Source organism: Aulostomus chinensis, chromosome 2, assembly GCF_037954235.1.
Source record: "Aulostomus chinensis isolate RoL2024-O1b breed Wild chromosome 2, RoL_Achi_v1.0, whole genome shotgun sequence".
NCBI classification, from domain to species: domain Eukaryota; kingdom Metazoa; phylum Chordata; class Actinopteri; order Syngnathiformes; family Aulostomidae; genus Aulostomus; species Aulostomus chinensis.
In genome coordinates this window covers 12,930,612-12,956,094 of record NC_141321.1, presented here as the reverse complement: position 1 = coordinate 12,956,094, position 25,483 = coordinate 12,930,612, and the positions used below count along the sequence as shown (strand labels likewise).

Genomic DNA, 25,483 nt, shown 5'->3' with positions numbered 1-25,483 from the left:
TCTTCGTCACTGTGGATTTTAACATTTTTCCGACTAAACTTTGTTGGGTCCACGCTGCTTGAGATCAAGTTCTGATGGCCTATGTTTGGGCCTGCCTGGCCAGCCAGCGCTCCTCCTTGATGTGAGGCAGGTGTCTCTGAAGGGAGCTGCAACATGAGTTTGATGCTGTGTCGCTGGGAGCAGAACAACGTTACCATGAAACTGGTAGGCTGAACACCTTCTAGGTTTTTACAGTCAAAACCAGGATGCATTAAAATTAATTTGTTTACAGAGGATATTTCAGCCATTTCTTGTGATTGTTGACAGCATTTTCATTCATAGTGTTTACATTTTTATCCAGCTTTCTGTCCCGATTCTGCAGCTTTAGGACATGTCTCCCTTTTTATTCTTGTTTCATTGTATATTTATGTATCAGCTGAAATGCTTGTCTCATCAGCCAAAGCCTAACAGTATCTGTGGTGTTGGATTGCAGGCACGCAATGGATTAGTGACAGTTATTTAATATCAGAGAAAAGTGCTGAAGGCATGCATCCCAAATTTCCCCTCACCTGATACAGGCTTCACTTTGATGTCTGCATGGACAATTAAAAAAGGCTTAGCAAGGACTTCATCTAGAGTTCCGCTGTGTATTTGTGTGGTTTTGTGTGTGTGTGTGTGTGTGTGTGTGTGTGTGTGTGTGTGTGTGCGTGCGTGCGTGCACTTGTTTATTCTTCTTCCATGCAGTCATCAGAAAAGACTGTTATTGGTTCTGCCATGTTGCACACTGTTAGCGTGAAATAGGTGTGATGCTACAAAAAAGTGTAAACACTCAACAGGATCTGGGGCACAGTGATAAAAAGCGAGTGAGTCAGGTGTAAAGAGGTCATGTGGTGCAAATAAATGAGAAAAATCGTTGTAATAACTCATGTATGTGATAAAAGTGGGAGAAGGCAAATCAGATTCTTTTATTACGATGAGCACCCGATGGGCACATCACACCGACGGGCGCGTCTCCCCATTTCTTTTTTTTCCCTGTCGTTCTCCATGTCTCCCTCTTTCTTCCAACTGTGATTTTTATCTGGAGCTGCTGTGAACCCTTAGAGGAAGGGGAGATGGAGGCAGAGAAGGTTATTACTAGTCTAGAGATGAGCTGATAAGAAGGCTAGTTTAATTACACATAACCTCCACACAGCGTGGCTGACAGGAGGCTGCCGGGCCACAGGGTCAGTGTGTGTGTGTGTGTGTGTGTGTGTGTGTGAGTGAGAGAGAGAGAGAGAGAGAGAGAGAGAGAGCGCGAGAGCGAGCACATGCACACATGAGCATGTGCACACACCAAGAAATTAAAATGACCTCCCTTTTTTTCTTATGAAGTGCAGTCGATGTCTATAATCCTCTTTGCTCTAATCCAGGTCTATTGATTATCTGATTGTCCTGGTCCCTCTGTCAACACATGACCCATGCAGCATAAATCAAAACATTTGATACATGTGTGTAAGTCGGCTCAGTTACATGCCAGCATGCACCAAAAATAAGACGAGATGGAGGTGTGCTTGGTTTATTTGAGGCGTACAGCTGATACGCCTGTTGTTGTGTTTCCATCAGTGTGTTTTGATGCTTGGTTTGAGGTTCCACATTATGAAATGTTGATGTTAGTAGCAAAATTTGAAAAAAAAGAATTAATTGACCTGGTATAAAAGCTTTTGTGGTCTCTTGAGTTCTGTTTCCTCTGTTGTTGTCTTTATGGATGTTGAAACTTTGTCTTTGTCTCTGCACTTATACAACGTGGCTAACACCAGCTGGTACTGAAGCACGATCCTCACTACTGGTAAATCCTTGAGGCCTTGCTTCATTTTTTTTGATCGACGACAACTCTTCTTTGACTGTGTTCCAGCCATGTGTAACATTGCCTCTACCACCATCTGCTGGCAGCATTAGTGAGCCTATTTTATTTGCCCCAAACCAGCTGATGGAAACACGCATTGTTTGCATTTCCTTGCTTGTGAGTGGAACCTAATGATCCTTAACAGCTCATTTGAAACAGCACAGCACTCTAAAATGCATGTTTAAGCAACACAAGGAACTGTGCATCTGCAGACGCATTATATTCAGATCCAGAATGTCTGCCATGTTTTTCAGGCAACACTCACTTTTGACAGTGGGTTGATTTGGTGGTTCAGAGAGGACACCTGCAAATGTATTGGTCCGGGCAGTCGAATGGTGTCACCTAAACAAACAACACACGAATGTTACAACAGTAGTTCAGACAGGAATGAAGAGTCTAATAGGTTCTTACAAGGTGATGGACGCTGCAGGTCAGGGGTCAGCAGACTCTTTTGGAGAAAGGCCTGAAAGACCTACGCTGAAGATTCACAACAAGATAAAGCAGTTTCAGGGAATGTTGCAGTGGTGTAAACTGACACGGGTCAAACCAGCTGCTGCTTAGCTTGTCAAGTCATGATGAACAAGTTGGAGTTAAAGGACACATCGTCTCCGCTGCGGTGTAACTGGTACCTGTTGTAAGTCGTCAGACTCCCTGTAAGTGCACCAGTATCTTTAGCCAGATGGAGGGAATGATGTCCAGTGCACATGCAGTTACAACGTCATACAGTTGCGAAAAAGATTAGATCAGTTAAAGATTGCATCGGGCAATGCGAAGCGTATCTCCAAATCTTGCAAGACATAAAAAAAGGAAATAACATATGAAATAAAAATGACGTAATAGTAATAGTTATCATGGCTTCAGGTTGCATGTCTCAGAATATTTTAGAATAACTGGTGAGCACAAGTGTTGTCCAAACAGTCCCTGTTGGGTTCAAATGTTCTGAGGTTGAAGCGTTTCCATCCATCAGCATCATTTTCAAATCAGCCCATGTATCACATGTGCAGAAAACCACACATGACGCTCTCTGATGGATGGCCACTCTAAGAGCAGCAGCGCTCAGGCCAAGTCGTTTTGTCTAGCAGGAGCCTTGTATAGCCTCCGTCCCTCACAAAGCCACATGTCTTTCATGTGCCAAACAGAGAACAGGCAGTGACATGAGGGCTTATTTAGAGCTGGCCTGTTTCAGCCTTTTGCGGGCTAAAACCACTTGAGAGGGCTGTGTGTGTGTGTGTGTGTGTGTGTGTGTGTGTGTGTGTGTGTGTGTGTGTGTGTGTGTGTGTGTGTGTGTGTGTGCGCGCGCGCGCACACACGACAGAGAGCAATGGGGGGATAGTAGCTGCCAGAGCTTTAAACACACCAAAACCCCACGCACGGTGCATCCGGCTGGGGGCAGAGAGGAAGCAGCAGTGGTTGATGAAGAAAAGAGACAAAGAAGAAGTGAAATGTTTGTTATATGTTCCTGTCACTTTGAATTAACTTCTCACACTCTCACTCACTCGTCTCACAAATTCTATTTCTCAAGCGTCTTCTTGAGTTTCTGTGTCTTGTCCCTGGCAGCAAGAGATGCACATGTGGAACTGGTCCACTGGTTTACCTGGTTAATCAACAGATAAGGAACACCTAATATTCATTTCTTACTGTGTGTCCGTTGTTTATGTCTGTCCTGATGTTAATTGAGCACCAGCAACAGCCAAGGTCATCATTCCTGACCATTAAAAATAGATTTTAACACTACAGAAGTACGAAGTGAAGTATGTGAAATATGACTTACAGTAAATGAAATAATTTACATAAGAAGTATTGAAAATATCTGTTTTGGAGCGCATGTCTGTAGTCAGTCGTGCTCCATATGCAGCAGCTGGCGGCAGCAGACTCTGTTGTCATTTCACAAACACCAGGGACATCTGCCCTCTGGTCCTTGCTGAGCGCCGAGTAGTCTCAGCTTATGAAAGCTGAGGAGGTTTCCTGCATTTGTAGACTGAAAAGAAACACACACCCATGAGTGTGTGAGAGAGCATCCCACCTCCTCACCGCTTCGTCCCCTCCCTGCATCGTCCTGCCAGATTATTGTTTGGGCTTATGCTTCAGTCAATCCATCATTCTCCCACCAACCATCTGCTCTCAGAGGGGACGTGACGCCACATGTCACCCTCACCCCTCAAACACTAAGAGGACTTATTAATGTGGTTGATATTATTCTTATTGACATCAGGCCGAAGGAGAAGTGTGCATGCTGTAATATGAACATCTGATATCTGTGTTCTGGTTATGTGCGTGTTTTAATCTGTATTGTGTTAGGAATTACTTTAGTTTACATATCTGCAATATCCAGGGCCATAGTGGGTTCTTTGTGTGTTCAGGGTTTACCAGCATTCCCACAAAAATGACAATGATGATATTTCAGGCCTTGCCAGCAGTGTCATGTGCAGCGTGGTCAGGAGCGCAGCAGCAGCATCCGCGCGTTTCTCTCCAACTGCCAAGTATTTCTTTTACCTTTTTTAAACAGGATGTTGGGGGGGAATGAAAGAGTGAATCATTTTCACATTTACTCCTGATCAGACCCAGGGCATGAAGGTGAACCCCCTGAATAAGGCTCCCACCCCCACAGTTGGCTTTGTTTCCTCAGGCCTGTGCTGTTGTGGGCAGCTGTTGGTGTACAAACATGCAGCAGTCAGGAAACCACGAGTTGGGTTAAATCATTAGATAGCCCACAAAGAAGGGCCTCCTCTGTTTTTCATCTTTGCGTGTGTGTGTGTGTGTGTGTGTGTGTGTGTGTGTGTGTGTGTGAGAGAGAGAGAGAGAGAGAGAGAGAGTATGTGTGTGTAGAACTCCAGGTGTGTCTGAGAACTCCAGGTGTGTTCTGTCAGTCAATGTGAGGAACCCTGTCACATCCAGGTGTGAAATCTCTGCCGTTCATTCCATCTCTCACGGTTGATTGTGAACTTTCTCTCTGGGTGACATCAATTGTTTGGAGGCCATGGAGAAGACGGGTCTCTGTTGTGTGAAAAATCAGCGTATTTTGATGTGCATTTTGAAGCAACAGATTAAAAAAAGGTTGATAAAAACGTCAATATTGGAATAATTATGGCAAAATGTTAAGCATTTGCGTGAATCATTCTCAGAAGAGTGTAAGCTGGAAACAGAAGATGAAAGCTCCTTTTTTGAATCAGTTCTTATGTAGTAAATCTTTAACTCGTGATGGATCAAGTGTTTCTGCTGCATCTTCCTCCTCTAACTTTTTCCCCTTCAAACTGCATGCAACAGGTCAAATACTAGTGGACACGAAAGCACAATTCTGACTTTGCAAATGTAATTTCCTATCTCCATCATGTGCTGGCAGGTGCCAGCTTCTTCTCCTACTGTTCCCATATACCGCCATCCACTGACTAGAATATACGACATAGACTAGTGTATTCACACCAAACCACTTGATGGACATGTCTTTTTTTAAATTTTTGCAATAATTCTAAAGTTTGCTTGACAATCAAATGGACACACGACTATCAAAACTGGCCAAAAAGCCGAAAACATCATTTTAGAAGAAGAAAGCTTCCCAGCTGATAGAGCATTTAGATCATTAGGAGTTATAGACTTTGGTGATTTTTATCTTGTTTTTATTGTTATCGATTGTCTTTCCTCGGGAGAAACTGCAGATGGGTTAAAAAAAACTGAAAAGAAGATCTCACTGTGGTGGCAGCTGGAAAATATCAAACTGTTTTAAATACACATATATCTAGTATCATACTTGCTTAACGCTAAAAAGGTGAATGTCATGTGTGGTCTGTCTACATCTAGGAGAGAAGTGAGTCAGGGTGTGTGACTAAGGCGGAGTGAGTGACACTCAGAGAGGTTAAACAGTGTCAGTGTCGGGAGGCCAGACTTTGAGGGGGCGTGAGAGGTAAAGCATGTCCTGCTCGTAAGGACGAGCAAGCAGAGAGACAGAGCTCCTCAGGAGGTGTGAGAGGGACTCTGTTGCCGGCTATATATACTCACTCCTATGAGGCAGCGCTCTCGTCACTCCCTCACCCTGGTAGTTGTCCTGATCCAGGTGAAGGGCTCACATGGCGGAATATGGCGGTCTCAGGGTGCCAGCCAGGACCTACAGCCGCTTCTCCTGTGAAAACTACAAAGTGGTAAGAAATCAAGGAGGGAGGGGAATCAGATCCAGGGGACGAGCAGAGAAGGTTCATGAGCTGGCAGTCACACAGAGCCAGCGGGCAGCAAATGATTGCTTTTTTGCTGTTGATGAGCTCATAATAGCTACCCAGGAATTTGTTTATTTTGTTATAAAAAAAAAAAAATTGTAGTCGTCCAACAAGGTGGTGGCATGAACCAAAAGCCTTTACCAAGGAGTTGAGAGAGATTTAAGTGGTGGGTCAGCTTGAAATAGAACATATCTCCAGGAGCAGCCAAAAACCGTTATAGAAGCTCCCTTACAGAGGCAGGTAGCGCACGCTGTGAGCAGAGAGGCTCACTGACATGTGAGTGTGACTCTGAACGTCTCGACCACGGGCAGTGGAAGGAACCTTCATCTTAACTGGCTCCGTGTGTGATGTTCAAAAGTAGATTTGCTTTGAAAAGGTAGAGGAAAGTGTTGTTGCTGGCATCAGAGCTGCGGGCTCCCTGTGCCGTGAGAGATAGCAGCTCTGGTCCTGCCATGTTCCCTTTTTGCTTCCAGCTCACGTTAGAAGATTACTACATAATGGCGTGTTAAGTGCAGCACTTTTAAGGTTGTTTGCTGAACCCTGAAATTAGTAAGACTAATAGTCCTGAAGTTATCAACATAATGGTTTTCTGGAAAGCTCTGTGCCGCCAACATGTGTGAGAGAGAAAAAAAATAGTGCTTGAATGGACAGACTGGAGCTAGTGTGTGCTGCTGCAGTCATGTGCACACGTCGCTGCTTGTGATATTTGCGGTTAAAGCATAACGTGAATGGAAACACGAACACGCATCTCAACAGGTTGAAAATTCACAAGCTGAGCTGTTGCATAACACTGGAAAACCACAGAATGACTCAAAAAAGAAACTTATCAAGATGCAAAGACGTGTTGTTGTGTTGAGGTGGGCAGGCTGACAAAATCAGTCTGTTGGTGGCAGCACTGAATTTGAAGTGAATTCTCTGAAATGTATGACAAATATTTTAGACTATTTTAAATTATTTTGTGTTCTGGTGATATTCAAAAGGTGATTCAATCAAGTCTGTTATGGCTCTTTTACAGAATCTTTTTGACCATTCAGTGGAATATTTTTTGTTCTTTGTACAAAAGATTATATTTATAAAAACCCTTTTGAATTTCGAAAACTCTTTAAAATATTATTGATTTTACTCCCATTTGGCTTACATGTAAAAAACAAATTTTGTTGACTTCTTAATTCTAATATATCAAAACGTCTAGCTTCTTATTTTTACACTCTTATTTAAATCATGCACTTGACAGTTATTCTAATCTTCAAAGTTTCTCTTTGCATAGCTCTATTTCAGGAGCATTATTTATTGTGTATTATATTCATTTCTCAAGCGTAGCTTCACAACTCATACTGGCCTTGTGGGGCTGTATGATCTAGAAGGTTCTGAGGTTTGTTGTCTTTAGACCCACGATGATATAACGCTGGCAAAAAATAGAAAAAACTCTAACTATTTATATTGACTCCACGCAACCATGTTACATGATTTAAAAATGATATGAATGAACCGAGCTTCCTTTTATGTATTTATACTTTAGCTTGAGTTAGATCTGAAGGCAACCCAGTTGCGGCCTGTTTGTTCCAAAAATACAAGATACCTGAATACTTAAAGTTATTAAAAGAGAAATTCTTCACATTTGATGACATTTAAATTGTTTCCTGAATGTGTCGGAATGGAAATAAATGAAAACGTCACAGGCGATGGTTCTAGGTTTGAGCTTGCATTGTATTTTTGGAGAGGCTTGTTGACGCGACGATGCTGCAGGTCTTCACGAAGAAAGCAGCATCACTGCAGTGTTTGCTGATCGAGCAGATTATTACTTAACAAGTCACTGTCACAGCTAACAACAATACAGATGAAAGAGTGAAATAATCCAGAGCACCTGAGTGAGACTTAGACGAACACAAACACACACACACACATGAACACACTCTTCTGCGAGCGCTTCAAAAGCACATCTGCTCTGCCCCTCCCTCTGTGTCTTCAGCCTTCACCCTGATCTGTGGTGACATTAACTAAACTAATGCCTCTGCATCTGCAGCTGAGCTGTCAAGCCCAGACAGAACACTCCCTTTTCACTCCTCCCTCATCAGAGTCCTCTTCAACTCAAGGACACTCTCCTTCTTTGATGCACCGGCTGCCCTCAGCCTCCCTCTGCCCGGGCTGACCCACTGCTGCAGGGATGGCCTCTATGCGTCATGCCCATCTGTAGGCATCACACACCAGCCTGGTGACTCAGCAAGCAGGGGCAGCGGGGGGGTGGAAGTGAACCAGATTTGTGTTTTTTTGTGAGAAGGACAGATGCAGCTGTCTGACTGCGTGACTCATCTCTGTTTTTTACACACTTTGAAGAACTGACTGACTTTGTGTCATTTTGGAGGCCTAAATTAGACATTTGTGTGTGAGCATGCACGCACGGGTCCAGCTGGAGTTTTCATGTGTTGTATGCAACTACATGTGAAAGTGTGTGAACTGTTGCTTTGTCATGATCATTGTTAACTGTTAACGGAGCTTAAATAACGTGTAATGTAGGGGTAAAGGTCAGTGTTTACCACCACGAGTCCAGAATTTGTTCATGGAGTGGACACATTTCCAAACGGGAGGTCAGCAGGCTGGAGGGGCCACCAATGACAGCCCCCCCGGCCCAAGGCCTTGAGGTAAATGAGTCAGTGTCATGTTGCTTTCTCTGGTGATGGGAATGTCCCTGGCACCAGGACCAATTTACAGCTCCTAAAAAAGACCCCCCATCCCATCCCATCCCATCCCATGAGGAGAGGGTTGTATTACTGCTGGTTTCTGGGAACGGAGGGAATTTCCATCTTTGATGGATTTTCTCAAGTGTTTGGACATCTCACCTTGTTTTTTGCAGTTTCTTTCCTCACAGTTTACAGGGATCAGACCATTTATCATTTGTATGTATTCAATGGGTGCAGCATGTGATTTCATGAGAATATCAATGATGACTACTTGACACAACTGTTCCAAATTGCAGAACAGTTTCTAACAACCCGAGGGAGTTGTGATTAAATTTGATTGAAGGCCTTGAGACGGAGCGACTGGAAGTACCTCCTCCTTCCTGTCTGATAGATCTTAAATCGGCGATCAATAATCCCCTTCACTAACCACACAGCTTCTTAAACCAGTGCACACGTCTGCTCCTCATCACAGCCCACTACTGCTTCCTCTGGTTGAGATCAGTGTGTTTGAACAGATGAGGAAGATTCCTAATCTTGGGCTCCACTTATTAAAAGAATGATCTTTGATTTAAAGCACAAGATTGCTGTAACCTTTGTTAACTGTGAAACACTGGGAGTCATTCAGATGCAGTAATATTTGCATGTAATCAGTACTTTTTTAAGGCATCCTAATTTGAATCCTTCAAACGATTTTCTGATACATGCAAGAATAGTGTGAAATGTAAAATACACACATCCAGTTAAAGTGTTGACTTTTTGTTGGTTTTTGTTTGAATTTTTTTTCTTTTTCCGTCAAGTATGTCGTGTTTTTGCTGTTTGATTTTCTCTCCATCAGCAGGATTACACAAAAACTAGCTGGCTTATATTCATGGATCTTGGCGGAGAGATGACGTGACAATGAAAAGCCCTTCAGTTTTTGGGGTGAATCCCTTGGACAGGGACCTGGATGCAGGTCTCAGCTCTGGGAAGCCTACGAGTCAGTTCATGTTTAGGAGGCAGAATCACAACACGACAGACACAAATCCCAGAGTTTCCATGCTTTAATTGAGAGAGAGACAGAATGACCTATTTATAGATCAGATGAGGAGCAACAGAATCTTCCTACCTTGCTGATGATATCTCACTGTTGGTAACCATGGTGATTAGGCTTAGAAATGATAAAGGAAAAGATCCGACAGATGAAGAGTTCCTAAATCAGTATTCCCATCCTAACTCCTGCTGTGATTACCTCCTGAAAACTATGGATCATCTGAGCTGCTCTTTAATTGGTGTCACATGGCAAAAGACGAGGTCAACAGGTTGAATGTATTAATCCAGCGGCTAATGGCAGACCCTGAAACACAACAAGCCGAGCACCACGACCAGCAGCCGGTGGTGTGGAGCTCTAAGTTGTGATGCAACTTAAAGTAGCACTTTTTGGTTACAACAAAATTTCAGTTTTCTTCTTTTCATTGAAAACATACAGGCATGAAAAACAAGAAAATAGGATAAAGGATTGAAATATGCTGCCATAAGAGTTGATTACCAGTGGGGGATGTGTCTTGGATGAGAAAACAAAGGATTCTTGAAGTTAGCAAGGATTTGCTTTTGTAACACTCGATCAAAGATAAAACTCCTATCTTGATGTGTTGGAGTCAGTGGGATGATTCTAATACAGCCTCTGCTGTAAATAAGTATTGGGCTTCTCAGCTGGAACGCTGCTTTCTCTCATCTCTGAAAGGGGATCAGGGGGTTGACGTGACGTTTTCAGGTCTAAAAAGCTAAATGTTGTGACTTGCCCACTTCCTTTCTTTCTTTAGCCACACAACCTCAACCTACCCCCCCCCCCCCCCCCCACTTGCCCTCTGGCTCTTTGACCCCCCTGTGGTTTCCAGCTCAGTGACTGACAGCTACCATTTCACCACGTTTATTTTTTGTCACACCGCAACCCTTCAATTTACCTGCCCGAAACTACTTCAAAGGAAACCAGCTAACACGCGCACACACACACACACACACACACACAAAAGCTCCTGAACATAATACTTCCTCTTTCTAAGGCCAGCCGAGTGTGTGAATTGAAAGGATCCAGACTAATCCTGCAGCATTCTTTTTTTCTTTTCTTTTTTTCTTGTTTTTTTGTTTTTTGGGCTGTACATGTCACTCGAGGCTGTCTGATTTAAATGCTGCTCCTCTGCTCTTTGTGTTTAACGTGTGGTCTGGTGCTCTTGTGATCAGTGATGAGCAGTATGTGTGTGTACATGTATGGGAGTGTGTATCTTTGAAGTGCTCACACCTGTTGTAAGCCATCACGACGACAGTGATTCATCTGATGAGTGGCGTGGCAGCAAAGCTCCTGGTGTGTTTACAGAGCAAACACAAAGACACAGAGGTCAGATCCATGTCATATGCATCAACTTTCGTGTGTGTGTGTGTGTGTGTGTGTGTGTGCGTGTTATGCAGCATGCGCTCTTACAGTTTGACCTGCTGTGTGCTCATTCAGTGCTCATAGATGCACTTGAAGTTCAGATTTCAGAAAGAGAAAATGGAAGAAATTATAGCTTGCACACAATAATGGAGTACATTTACATACACAAGAGGCCAAGTTTCTGGGAGAAATTAGGCTGTGCAGGAAGTAGAACCACACGTTCATAAGCTCATAGCTGGTCGCTGCTGAATCCGCATCGACATGAAATATTTTATTAATCAGAATTCTTCCTGTGACATCTTCCAGTCTTTACATGCGGGGTTGCTGCTAAGATATTTAAGGCTCAAAGTTTGTCTTCATCTATCCAGTCTTGTTTTCACTGTGGCGCCGGCCATGTTGACACCTACACGGAACATGAGCAGAATGTTGGCTAACTTGGGGCTGAAGAGGCTTATATAGACTTGGACAGAGAATCAATCTTCTCTCTTTTTACTGGGTGTGGGGCCAACTTGAAAAGAGTGACTTGGTGAGATATCAGTCTGATGACCTTACAATAAGTGGACTTTTTTTGATGTGTAAACATAGTCTGTTTCATTTGAATCATTTTTAAAGTGATACTTCACTCAAAATGTCTATTCTGCCTTTTCAAAGTAGTCCCAAATTGGTGTCTTGTACTCCTGAAGACGTTTTATTTACGACTGCTGGCTTGTTCAGAGTAGCAGTAGTAGTTTTTAGCTCAGGCAAACTGTTTGTGGTTTACTGAGCATCGATCTGGATAAGGAAGACATGAATTCCACCGGACGGTACTGAGAGTTTGTGAATGGATTATTTTGTACAGTTTTGGTGTTCCAAGTGTTCAGTCAGCAGTAGCTTGAAGCTAAACACGTGCTGCTGCCTTGTGAGTACTTACAAAATACACATTTTGGGGCAAGTATTACCTTTTGTTTGGAATGTTTTTTTTCCTCCCAGTGAAAATGTGTCTGAGCTTTACTAATAATGTAACACTACAACCCCACTGGGACGCTGACTTTGACTGAATAATTATGTTGTGAGAGTGATGGGTATCATTACCCGTAATAAGCACCGCTAGAACAGTGATGCATGAGCACATGAGAAATACTGATAACATCCATAAGTACCAATTGTCCCTTTACTGTCACCTTCCTCAGCAGACTGGCAGAAAGGGTTCTGTGTTTGAGTGAAACGAGCGACGGTGTCTTTTGTTAGTGGCGTTGTTGCACATGTGTCAGATCCCTGCAGGCGGAAAGCTGCTCTGAAGCTACACGCGCCAAACAGACTAGTCTAATGATGCTGCCAATCCTCAGAGATTCACGATTTCTCAAAAATAACTTGTTCCTTTTCTGGAATAATGTTAGACCCAACTTTCCTGTAACGCTGTGTGCCGATTATTTATTTGTTTATTTTTAAAGTCCCCAGAAATGGAAACCCAGCATCTCTTGATGAGAGCGAGAGAGGTAGTAAAAGAAAAAAAAAAGAGTTTGGCGACTAATTATGAAGGAAGCTATTCAGATTATTCAGATGCTTGCTCTGCCCCCTCCCCTCCTCCCTCTAGGCAGTGAAGGGTCTTTTCTGTCCCTAGAGAGTGATGTCAGCATGGCCCATTGAAAACAGCCGCCGTGTGCTCCAAGATGAATGCCCTGGCTGAGCACAATGGCCCCAATTTGAATACCACGCGGATATGTGCCAGATCGGAGTCCCAACAAAAGAGAGAGGGCTACTCTGCTCCCATTCAACCATGTTGTTATTTTATTAGAGTCATAAATTTGTTTCAATCCTTTACACCTTTTGAAGTTTTCAAGTGTTTATGGAGTTGGAAACACGTGCAGGACCTGACAGGGCTGCCCCCTTGTTGGGATGGGATTTTATTTTTGTTGGCTGATAACTGAGCGCCGTGGTTGTGTTTGTGTGTATGCAGATCTACACAGACTGGGCCAACCACTACCTTGCCAAGTCGGGACACAAGCGTCTGATCAAGGACCTGCAAACAGACGTCGCCGACGGAGTGCTGCTCGCTGAGATCATTCAGGTCGTAGGTAAGGAAAAGTCACATTTGATTCCAGAATCTGCAGGAAGAGGCGGACTGTGATAGATGCGGTCGCTGAAAGAAATGTTAAACACACGGCTGACTTTCTCACAAGCACGGCAGGCTTTTTAAGAAAGGATCATTGTTCCTGGAATATTTGCTCGGAAAGTTCAAATAATCAGCTTCGCCTGCAGAGCTGATGCAACAGAATGGGACAACTATTATGTGATTTATTTATACAGATACTGCAGCACATGTAAAAGGTCGAACAGAACGGGATCAGATATGTGAGTTAAACCTGTGAAAAAGAGACATTCAATTCTCTATAAGACTCAAAGAAATGTAGTGATGTTGAGAGGGCAAACTAAACTAAAGTGAATGTTACAGTCACTGCTGCAGTGACGATCAGCATTCATCATGGAGGGGGCTGTCTAATAGTTACTAACTCTGCGAGGGTGCAGAACTATGTCAGCCAGAATAAGCTGTATTTTCTTCTCAGAGATGTAAAGGCACCATATTTATATGGATGCAGTACTGTGAAGCTGTGAGTCACGGTGTGGGCTGTGAAAGGGGCTTGTTTTTGACCCCCACGCTTGCCTGCGTCATCATCAGTCTTGTCATGTCATCTGTCTGTTCCAAGTCTGTCATTTCATCTGCTGGCAGCCTGGAGGCTAAAGTGGGCCGCCACCAGCTGACCGGTGAATCAGCACGTCACGGTCACAGTCCGCCCTCTCCGTACATCTCTGACCCAGATTTGAGATTTGCACATCTTCAGCTCACTCTCAGAAGAGCCTCATTCTTCTGAGAGCTGTTCCATATGATTCTTTAATTTTTTTGTGGGAGTTCAACAGGCTTGTGTGCGCTGCAGGCCCTTCACTAGCTCGAGGGCAGCTCTTACCATTACAAACCTGTCTGTCTGACTCCGGTCTCCTTCCATGATGGTTGCTCCCTGATTGTTCAAGGGTTTATTCACCAGTACAGCAACACTCAGTCCAACACACCTGACTAAACATGACAGGACTTTACTACGTTGGTGCTGGGAATACAGACGAGTATTTCCCAACCAAAGCACACCAAGGAACTCTACTCAGGGAAAGTTTGTGAGCATATTTGTGTCGGTTTTTCTCCTCCATCTGAAGAATCATGTGGCATGAATTAGATCCCTTTATCCACTAATTCATTTGTGATAGCTTGATTTGAGTGTAATTTTTAACTGTCACGAGTAGAGCCTGACTAATGGCGGGGTTCTTGGTCCATTTCCGATACTGGAGAGTGATTAAAAAAAGCACATTCTGCTGGACATATGATCCTATCTAACTGCATTATTACCAAGATAGCCAACATGTAGATGCTCCATTGTGCTCTTGTCATTAGATCACAACACAAATTAATGAATGTTTAATTTAATTTGTACTTTTTAGAAATTTAAATTGTCCTTGAAGAGCAGATCTTCATTGCTTCAGAGGGAGTTTGAAAATGCCCTAGAAAGTCAGTTGTCCGTAACACATTTCCGCTTATCGCTGTCCTTTTATATCATATTGATGAATACTGCAAAAGACCAGTAAAGAAGAAGGATGATGTACTGTTATTTAATGTTGAAGACAGTTAAGAAGTTCCTCTGGCTCATCTTTATCATGAAAGTCATATGACTTTTGTTTGGCCAGTGATTTGATGTCCAGTGCTCATCAGTTACGGTGCGTCTCATCTTCTCAACAAACCACAAACACATTATTGTCATGGAACCACCGCAGCTCAGCTCTCAAGTTAAAACACCAACAACGTCCCCTCACATGATGTGTCCTTTGGCCCCTGGTCCATTGAGAAACCTCACACCATACAATGCTGATTGAACTGGAACAGTTAAACTGGGACAGAGCTCGGACTGCACGTGGCATCTGTTCAACTCTTTGACAGTTACATCCAAGGTCAGGATTCTAAAATTGAGCGAAGTTGTCACAGAGTTCTTCTTAGCCATGAGTGTACATCAAGCAGGTATCTGGTCTCAGCCAGAGTGAACTGGACTCAGGCATGTTTATTCATCTGACTGGAATAGCAGTGTATTCCCACATGGTTGGTGGCACAGTACATGGTCTCTCAGGTGGAGCTGCGCTGTGGGGCCTAATCACAGAGGCCGCGCTGTTGGTACAGTTGTTAGCTATGAGCGGATGGCCCTGTCTCAGCTGCTGTAGGCTGGGCCTTTGTAATGGATGGGAGGAATCCCTGACATCACACATGCATGCGCACACACGCACACCCACACACCCACACATGCAGTTGGACCCCCAGTGGCCCCATTCCCATTTGTTGGGACCAGATATTGTTTCATGTCTCAGTAGGCAGGGAGAGGAGGAGGGGTCAGTGTTATCAGCAGGAACACCTCTGCTCCCCTCACTCTGCCGGGACAAGTCTGGGACACACACACACTCACGGGCATCTCTCCTGGAAATAAGAGAGACTTACATCAGCTGAGCACTCCATCATTCTCTCTTCTTTTGTCTCTCTCTTCAGCCAATGAGAAGATTGATGATATCAATGGCTGTCCCAAGAGCCGTTCTCAGATGGTAAGTGATCTCCCAAGTTTGTTTTGGTGTAACACTGTGAAATTTACCTGCCTGTGTGTATGTGTGTTTGCATGTGTGGGCTGGTTAAGGCGTGTGTGTGTGTGTGTGTGTGAGAACACACCTCTTTGATGTCCCCTCTTACCGATGCATGTGGCCCTCACTGGGAGCTGTGGTGTAAAAGTCACTGGTGAATAACTCTGGGAATGGTTAGCCCATTTATTTTTACTTTTGCGGTCTTGTGGGCCGCTGCCCGTGAAACCTCTGGCTCAGACTTCTGGCAGTTGGCGTTCAGTTGAAAGCATCATGGGCTTTGGCTTTGGGGCCAGTTTTCCTCATCTTATTACACTTGCAGGAGACAACATTCCTCCCATCTCCGGTGGTAAAAGCAAGCAGTGAGTATTAGCACTGATGACAAATAAAATATTTACAGCCAGAGATGATGTATTTAGTCCACAGTGACATTTTGACAACGTTCAAGTGGGACTTCCTTTGCACTGCTGCTGGTGGGTTTTCAGTGTTCAGAGTTTTGTGTGCTCTGTGGGAAATGAACCGACAGTCCCTCCCGAGACAGGGTTGCCCTCCGCTGAATGTGATGGGTCATAAATTGGGCCAGTGTGCCAGCTGAGGGGGCTATTTTTGGCCACCAGCCAGACTACTGAAGCTTCTCAAAGCACTAGACACACACACACACACACACACACACACACACACACACACACACACACAGAGTTAACAACTGAAGAGGAGGTTGAAACACAGCTGATCCCTAAAGCCCTCTTCAGCGTTGCACGACACACATATCCTCGTGGACCAATATTACTGTATTTATGAGGATATCATCTGGCTCAAATATATTTGTAATTCTGTTTAAGTCATTCACAGAGCTCAGTTTCCGTGATGGTGGTGGTCTCCTGTCTCCATCAGTGTCACTCTACCACCCTTAAGTTGCATTTTATCAGTGGCTAACTTGCAGCAGACAATTTTTCTGTTTGTTAGCTTGCTTTTTTTTCAACTTGACAGTATAATCAGAAGTGTCTTATTTTTTATCATTCGGCACACAGGTCTTAAACTTGCAAAGAGTTGTAAGATGTTGAAAGCCAACTAATCATCAATTGGACTCAGAACCCAGAAGAGGCTGGCTGGATTTATTTGATTTTAAACAGGCCTTTTCATGACACTATGGTTGAATGTTCATTTACTTTAGATCTGTTTCTTTTGATGACAGACAGTCGTGTACAAACACACCACAGCTCTTTTGTTGCTGCAACTGCCTCTGCTGCCAGATTAGCAGTGGAAAAGACTGAAGCTGCTCCTGTTGCAGGATATAAGTGAGTTTTTTTGCCAGTGGAAAAGCGTCTTCATACAAACACAGAGGCTAGCAGTGCTGCAATATTCCTGATTTAAACAGGCTGTGTGAAAGCAGCTCCTGCACCACTGAGGATAAATGAGGTATTTTCCATTAGCCCTAATTACGCCCCCTAGTCACCTGTAATTGAGCATTTTGCAGTCTTTGGTGTCAGTAGCATCAGCAGTTATCAACTGTCATCAGCAGCTTTTGTGAGCACATTGCAGCATCCTTGTGGTTCTAAATATATGTCCCGGTACGTCTGCTTCCATCGAAGGGATGTGTCAGTCAGAAGGGATATTATTGGACAGAGGACATCAAATGCTTTTATGTTTACATGGATGTGTCTGGGATTATTTATGGATTGTCACATCTTATGTGGTTTGTCAGCTTTTAGAGTGAAATTTGAAGCAATGAAGCAGTGGTAAGGGCAGGTGCAACAGCAGTCATTATGCAAATGCCTGCTTTGTGTGTTGTAGTGTTGTCAAATCTCTCTCTCTCTCACACACACACACACACACACACACACACACACACACACACACACACACACACACACACACACACACACACACACAAGGATCTTGAGAGTTGAGTTGGCAGCTGTGATGGAGGGCTATAAGAGCCCACTATTGCTGCTCTTGATTTCATTGCTGTGGAGACGCAGCTTTCAAACTCCTCAGCGCTTCAAAAGCAGCTGCCAATTACCAACACTTAACTTAACCTCGCCTCTAAATGAATAAACATGGAAATCAGCTCCATCGCTGGAATAAACTGTAGCACTCTCATCTCACACTGGCACTAGCTGATTAGCATGCTGGCTATTTAGGCTGAAGCGAGTGGCTGCTTTTACAACTGTCACATCCCTGTTAAACGGACCCCCATTGCTGGGTCATTCATTCCCACCCAGTGTGTGTGTGAGTGTGTGTCCATCTCGATGCCCAGAGCAAGAATGTTGATTTGACACTGAGCTGTTAAAAACCACACAGGATGCCTCCCAAACAAACACACACACACACACACACACACACACACACACACACACACGCATGCACGCATATATGGTGTCTCATCCAAACCCACCTATGTAAATCAGACTCCTGCTCATTTATAATTTGCGTCACGTACAAATAGGTTTCTGAGTCAGCTTGAGTCAACTCCCAACACCACAATACTTTGTCCAACTTTACAGAAGACATTTAATTTATACGTCACAATATCTGCGTAACTGAGGAGGAAAAAAATAGCTTTAATACTTTAGTAATAAAAATACCTTAAGAGGCAAAAGCAGGACGTATTTGCACATTAGATGCATTCAAAGAATTTGACAAGTCTTTGTGCAGTAAACTTCTTATATGCCACATATCAACATAGTGACACTTGTGTTCATACACCCATTGATATTTTGCATCAGTCATTAGTATCGTATCGCAAAGTGTATATTGCAGTGTCAGTATTTGTCATGTCTCCTTTGATAATGAAACCCTGATATTTGCATAGCAAATGTAAAGTGTAGGTTTTTTAATTTTTTTAAATTAGGTTCCATGTAGCATAATATGTATGGTTTTGAAATAATTTATATTTACATTAGCAAATCATAAAAACTCCATTAATACACATTTTTTCATGAGTGAATAGAGAATCAGTGCTGCTCCTTTATTGTTGCTACTTTTACTACCATGGCTTGGCTACTTTTTCCTCATTTCCTCATTCCTCATTGTACACAAATACACAAACTATTATCAAACTTTGAGGAAAGTTAAAGGAATAAATTAATGAATCTATATGTTTGGCTCAGGTTCTGTGTGTGTGTGTGTGTGTGTGTGTGTGTGTGTGTGTGTGTGTGTGTGTGTGTGAGAGAGAGTGAGTGTTTGAACTAGTCTCTAATCCAACCTGTGTTTGACCCTCACTCAAAAGCAACACACAGCTGTAGCTTGTTGGGACATGGCCAGCACTTAACCTGAATACACGAGTCACATTTGTTCCCCTTTGTCAGGAGTCCGAACTGTGACAGTTACACATTCAGACTGGTGTGTGGGGGTTGGCTGGTCTGATATTTACTATTATGACTGACAACGTAAGACAAGACCAAGAAGATGTCATTCACTGGGATAGTTAATGGTTGATTACAGGGAGTGATACTGTGTGTGTTTGTGTGTGTGTGTGTGTGTGTGTGTGTGTGTGTGTTTGCACATGTGCACTTGTAAATGGGTGTGTTGGGCCAGCAGGTCAGAGCTCAGGTGATCACATGATAGACTGAAAACCACAGTGATCACCATTATTGTTGCTAAGCAACTGAATATACAAACACCCAGAGGACACAAATATTTATTGAAGTCAATCCTCCACGTGAAGGCTGCTGAGCTTAGGGCAAAGAAACCGTGCATGTGTGTGTGTGTGTGTGTGTGTGTGGGGGGGGGGGGGTACTGAGTAATGTTGCCCATCACAACAAACACTCATCAAGAGCTGCATCACTGGAGCTTTTCATCGACGCATCCTGAGACTGAGACGTGATCCCATGACGCACGAAAAGTTGTGCAAGTCTGCGTAGACAGAGACATAGTGTCTTATTTGTTACATCACATCACAAAGCATTTTGTGAAAACATTTAGTCCATTCATGGGAGTTATGACACAACTGTGTCAAGTCAACTACTGCCGTAATTAGAGCACATCAACCAGGAACCTCAGACCCGGAACAACGTGCACCGACGGCATCTTCTCTCCCAAGATCTGCTGAAGCAGCTTCGCTTCAATATTTCTGTTGGCATTTCAGCATGAAATCTTATTAATTGTGATGAAGCTACAAGAGTGTTTTGCTTACATTTTTAGTGGTTGAAAGTGTCTGCTGGAAAATTGGATAAACTTGCCAACAGCAATTTGCGCTTGATTTGAAGCATCATGCAAAACTAGTTTTTGCTTTATGTGGTAGAGAAAGTTACTCTGGATTTCCAAATAGATGATTCAGATCTCTCTGGGCATAAAGAATGGGGGCGAGAAATGTAATTTTTTTTCCATAAATGACTGTCTCTGGGGAGACTGTTTTCAAAGTGGAGTAATATGAGTAGCCGTGTTTTTGTTCAGGCAGGATTGGTGGAACAATAGAACACAAAAACATTTCTCCGTAGTAGAAAGGATCATGAAAGCACTTGATGAGCTTGATTGTGTTTTGGGTTCATAGGAACACTTTCTGCTTATGTGCTACTCACATCTCCAGGCAGCCCCACGTCCATTCTGACAGAGAAAAAAAACGAATGTAGACCAGCCCCCAGTATGTTGATATGACCGACTCACTGGAAGACAACAAACGCTCAAACGTTGTTATGAATAATCAATATTTGCAGTTGATCCCTCCACGTCCGACACTAATAAGTTATTAAATGGTTACATTTCTCTTCTGTCACGAATAGCATTGTATTCTCCCAGTTACAGCATCGACCATGATCAGTCACACGCAACTACATTCGGCCTTAATGTTAATTTATTTGGAAGAGAAAACAAAGACAAGCGGTGAAATCCTGACCTAAATCAACTAGTCAGTCAGTTTACCAACCGGTTTCTGGCTCAGGGCTTCGACCTGTGCAACAAGATGTTAAACGGACTCTAATTGGAGGTCAAATGGTAAGTGAGCGCTAGTGTCAGCAGTAGTTAGGGAGCGTGATGTTTCTCATGATAACAGTATGGAAACAATGTGAGCAATGAACCACAATGTCCGGAGGGGACCTGGTTAGAGTTCAACTTCACAATCATCAGCTCAGTCAGGTATGTTTCTATAACAACCCCCTGGACCATGTTTGAGAGACTCATATCAACCTCAGTCCACTTGCAGCCATGACGTTGTGTCTTTTGATGTTCCCAATCCTGCTTTAGCATCTTTAGCTTGGCAAAACATGAAATACTTGTGATGTTGCATGATAACTGCCAGGTTTGAATACAGCGTCTGTCTGGTGGAAGCACTGTTCTCCACATCTTTGGTTCAAAAATATCATCATTTGTATCAGTCTTCTATCAGGCACACACACACACACACACACCATCTCTCTGTCCCCCTCTCTCTCACTCCCTCTCTCTCACACACACCCTCACCATCCCTCCCTCCCTCCTTCTCTCTCTCTGCCTCTCTCTCTGTCACTCTGCCCCCCCTCGCTCTCTCGCGCTTTCTCTCTCTCGCTCTCTCTCTCTCTCTCTCTCACACACACACACACACACACAACAATAGCAGCTCTGTGATGGGAGGAAGTGTTTGCTGGTCGTCCTGCCTCGTGCTGCTGCTGCCAGGAGCTGCTGCAGCAGAGCAGGAGGTGACGGCAGCCTGGCTGGAGGTGTGAGGTCAGGCGTAGCTGTCACACCCCAAAACCAGATCACACATCCAGGCAGGTAGGACCTTCCATGCACACTCAGACATGCTGTAAATGTTGCTCCAGGCGGTGTTTTAGGGAGTTTGCTGACTGAGTGTGTTTCTATCTGAAATTGTTTAGAGTATCTTATTCTGCTAATTGGGAGATTTATTTCACTAAGTTAGTATCATCCATCAGAACTGTAACACAGCCCCTCATGGCCTGCAGAAACCAGCCAGTTGTTGTCTTTTGTAGACAACAAAGAAGTTCAACTCCTCAGACCCTCCTAATTAATAGACTGGACTGTTAGCCCTGTCAGCAGCCGCACAGCATTATTGTTCATATTTTCAACTTGTCAATGGTATCATTTTACTGCTGAACTGCAACAGTTAAACTGTGCAGTTCTCTGATGCATATTTAAACTTCATTAGTCTGCTTTTATTTCCAGTTCCTTTATATTTTCAACTAATTTTTTCATTTCCATGCAATTTTTGCACTTTATTAACAATTCAAAACATTTATGGTGAGTATTGTTACAGTGTATATGCCTTAGCGATATGATGCACATATTTGAGCATCTCATACTTTGACTTCTGTTTGCAACTGTAACATTTCCTAACTCACATCACCCCAGGGATCAGCAAAGTTATGTCTGTCTGACTCTGACGTAATGAGGCTTCTTCTCTTCTGACTGACCTTTAAAGTCGTTTACAACGGAGCTTTGTGAATACACACTGTGTTTGCTCAGCCTCATTCTGTTGCTTGCTGGTAACTTTATTGAATGTGTTAAAGTTATTGGTGATTAATCAATCAGTTGTCATTTTTACCGATATTGTCTGTAATTTCAGTTATTGATAAGCAGTAACATCAGAGTCTGGTCTATCATTCACAATACATGAGGGAGGTTTCTTGAAAGGGCAGATGTTGGAGGGAGTGATTGATCTTGCTGGCTGAGCCCAGACTTTGAACAGCATCACTGAGTGATGGTCATTCGGACTTCTGGGTCTCTACAGGTTTTAAATAGCAAGATGTTTCAGTATTTTCATCCCCCGGGTGGGGTGGGGTGGGGCGGGGCGAGGCGAGGCGAGGCGAGGGTGAGTCTCAGCAGGACAGGCTTGGCATTTGTGATGGGGCATCGTAATGAACCATATTTCCTGTAGGCCGCCACTCTTTGAGCTGGAGCTAAAATGGAGACGTCAGGGCAGTGGGGGAATGGCTCAGCCTCTCACATGATCTTTAGGGGTATTAAAGAAAGCCTGTGGGGTGAAAAGGGTTATTATTTTTAAGGAGTCTGTGGTGTTGAGAGTGGTTCGTGGTCTGCATTCCTCCTGTTGCACAGTTTTTTGCTGGGTCACCTTCAGGGACAGCATATGTCAGCCCCTCAAACAGCTGCTCTGGGGTCAGAGGTCACAGAATGACAGCAGGGGCACACTGCTGTTTCATCTCAATCAGTGGCCTCAAGACCCCCAAGCTCTTAACATTCTGACATGACTCACGCCAAACTGACCCGATGAAGATTTGTTATAATTGTTCTTTTTTTTCTGTCTTTATCCCCAAATGTAGCTCAAACAAATGTTTATCATTATTCCTGCTGCGGTTTAACACATTCTTGCTTAACATGATTCCCATGGATTTTTTTTGTGTTCTCTCCATTTGTGAGAAACCAGGTATCATTAATTTGCAAGCTAATGGGGGTCCTAATATATGAAGCAGGATGTAGTTTTCTTCCTGTCCCGTGGATACACTCACAGCCTTTCAAGTTTATTAACAACTACAGAAATCTAGAAGAGGGTGAGACATTTAGAAAGAAGCCCTCTCAGATCTGTTGTTTTTAGCGAAACTTGGGAAGAACGGGAGGCTATACTGGTGCGTGTGTGCTGACGTGCTGTGTTTGTGTACAGCCTGTATGGTCACAAATTTTTGGTGATAATCAGATGGATTTCACAGGCAGTTGCTGACATGGACAAATGATGACATTCATGTAACACTAACAAATGCAGACCCCAGTGCCACTGCTTTGAATTAGTCTCAAACCTGGAGGGGCACAGTCATCGAATATCAGATGGCCAAGTAGCACAGGTCTGCTTGGTAGTAATAATCTAGATTATGGAGTTATGAGTGTAATACAGTTATGAGCAATCTAGACGGTATACGTGAATTGATTCCAGTGTTATATATGGTCATTGGTGTGACTAATATGATTTATATGGTGAATGAAACAGTCAGCTGAAGCAGAATTAATTCATTTTAACGTTGAGGGTGCAACTAAATGTGATAAATTAGTGGATATAAGCAATATTGATCTGCTAGTATCGCAGTAAATCAGTGGAAAGGATGGATTTGAATGATAATACCAACAGGCTTTAGTGATCAGGATAAATAGATTTAGTAGTACTCCACACTTCCAGTATGGACAATCAGTTGATATGAGCGTACTTTAATGAAGGCTTCACTTCAGCTTCTCACCTCACAGCCGGAACCTTCCTAACAGGGGACCCACCGAGGGAACTGTAGGTCAAGCTATATTTAGTCGCTGCATATTAAGTGTAATCATGTCATTAATCTTTAGTGAGCAGGACCCTCCCGGTCGGAGCCCACACCCGGCCTCCTTTACAAAGGACACAGTTCAGATGTGTTTTAGTTGAGAAAGTGCCTGAGTATCACGGCGCTATATCCGTAGAATAATCTCATACAATAATCTGGGTTGTAATGGCTTTGTTGTGAGTGTGCTGATTTGCAGGTGTAGATTAGTCCCAGGGTGTAGCAAACCTGCTCCCACTTGTAATAAATGTCAGGCTAGAATGATCCAGCACCCCTACACGTACTGAGAAGAGCACTCGTGTATGTTCTACTCCTGTATGTAACATGAGAGAACAGCGGCTGGGCCACATGATATCATTCGTGGTGTGTTTGCTTATCTGAACAGTTGGTAAACTTTGATCACGCCATCATTCATCGGCTGGGACTCTGCGTGATGACTTGTTTTATGTGGTTTACTTTGTGATTACATGAGCAGCCAGCAGACTGGTGGTATAATAGGTCACATGGTCTCTAGACAAAGCCTGTCTGCCTATCGAATCCTCCAGCGACAGCTGAGCAGCGTGGTTTGAATCCTGTTTTGATTATGTAGTCATGTGACCAATATTGTTGTGTGCGTGTGTGTGCGTGTGTGTGTATAGTCAGTCTCTCTATGCACTACTTCCCAACACTGGTACGTCAACATGCTTCTCTCTTTATTTTGAAAGTTTTGTCAGTGCTTGTTTGTCCGTTTCTCGGTCTGACAGTTTAACATCAGGAGCTATAATCAGTGGAAAGCTTATTTCACTTCCTCTACTATAAATCTATTGATACATATTTATATATATTACACATTAGAGAAAAGCTACCAAGTAATTTTTGAAATCTCATCCTGAATATGACACATGCTAGTCAAACTTTTATCAACATTTTAGTGTAATGCACAAAGTTTAACATGAGGTCATTGGCAAAAGTTTACACCTCAGAAGTACAATGATTTCAGAGCAATAAACATCACAATAAACTTCACAGCATGACATATAGCATGATTTTTATTGGGCTCCTTTCATTATCGTCACTGCTCAGCTCTTCTTTTGCGAGCCAACGTTGTTTTTCTGCAGGTGAACAAAGGTCATTGTTCACTTTCTGTTTTGCCTCTAGGTCTATGGAGAGAAACACAAAAGACGGAGCTGCATGGTTCCTTATCACTTTCAGCACAAAATGTTCATTTGAATGAAAATGAGCGGGGAGCAGTGTTTTACAGCGGTGTGTGTGTGTGTGTGTGTGTCTTTCTCACCCAGATTGAGAACATTGACGCCTGCCTCAGTTTCTTGGCAGCCAAAGGAGTCAACATCCAGGGTCTGTCTGCAGAGGGTAAGTTGTCCGTCTGCCCTGCCTGGAACAAGAAATTCCTAGAGCAGTCCAGGCCAACACACTAATGCCCAAAAATGATGAATTGCACAATTATCTGTCAAGTATGATTGAGAAGCTCTGAACTACACTGAAGCCAGACTGTGGAGGTGTACTGG

General features: G+C 43.4%; 1 protein-coding gene across 4 annotated transcripts in view; it reads left to right on the top strand.

The window, feature by feature from the left end:
* The window catches only part of nav2a (neuron navigator 2a), a 200,667-nt gene that overhangs the window by 109,087 nt on the left and 66,097 nt on the right, over positions 1-25,483 (top strand). For all 4 annotated transcript variants that reach the window (XM_086179515.1, XM_086179516.1, XM_086179514.1 and 1 more), the window contains 3 exons: positions 13,088-13,205; positions 15,704-15,756; positions 25,256-25,328. In XM_086179515.1, the coding sequence (XP_086035641.1) occupies positions 13,088-13,205; positions 15,704-15,756; positions 25,256-25,328 (244 nt within the window). The remainder of the gene's footprint in view (positions 1-13,087; positions 13,206-15,703; positions 15,757-25,255; positions 25,329-25,483) is intronic.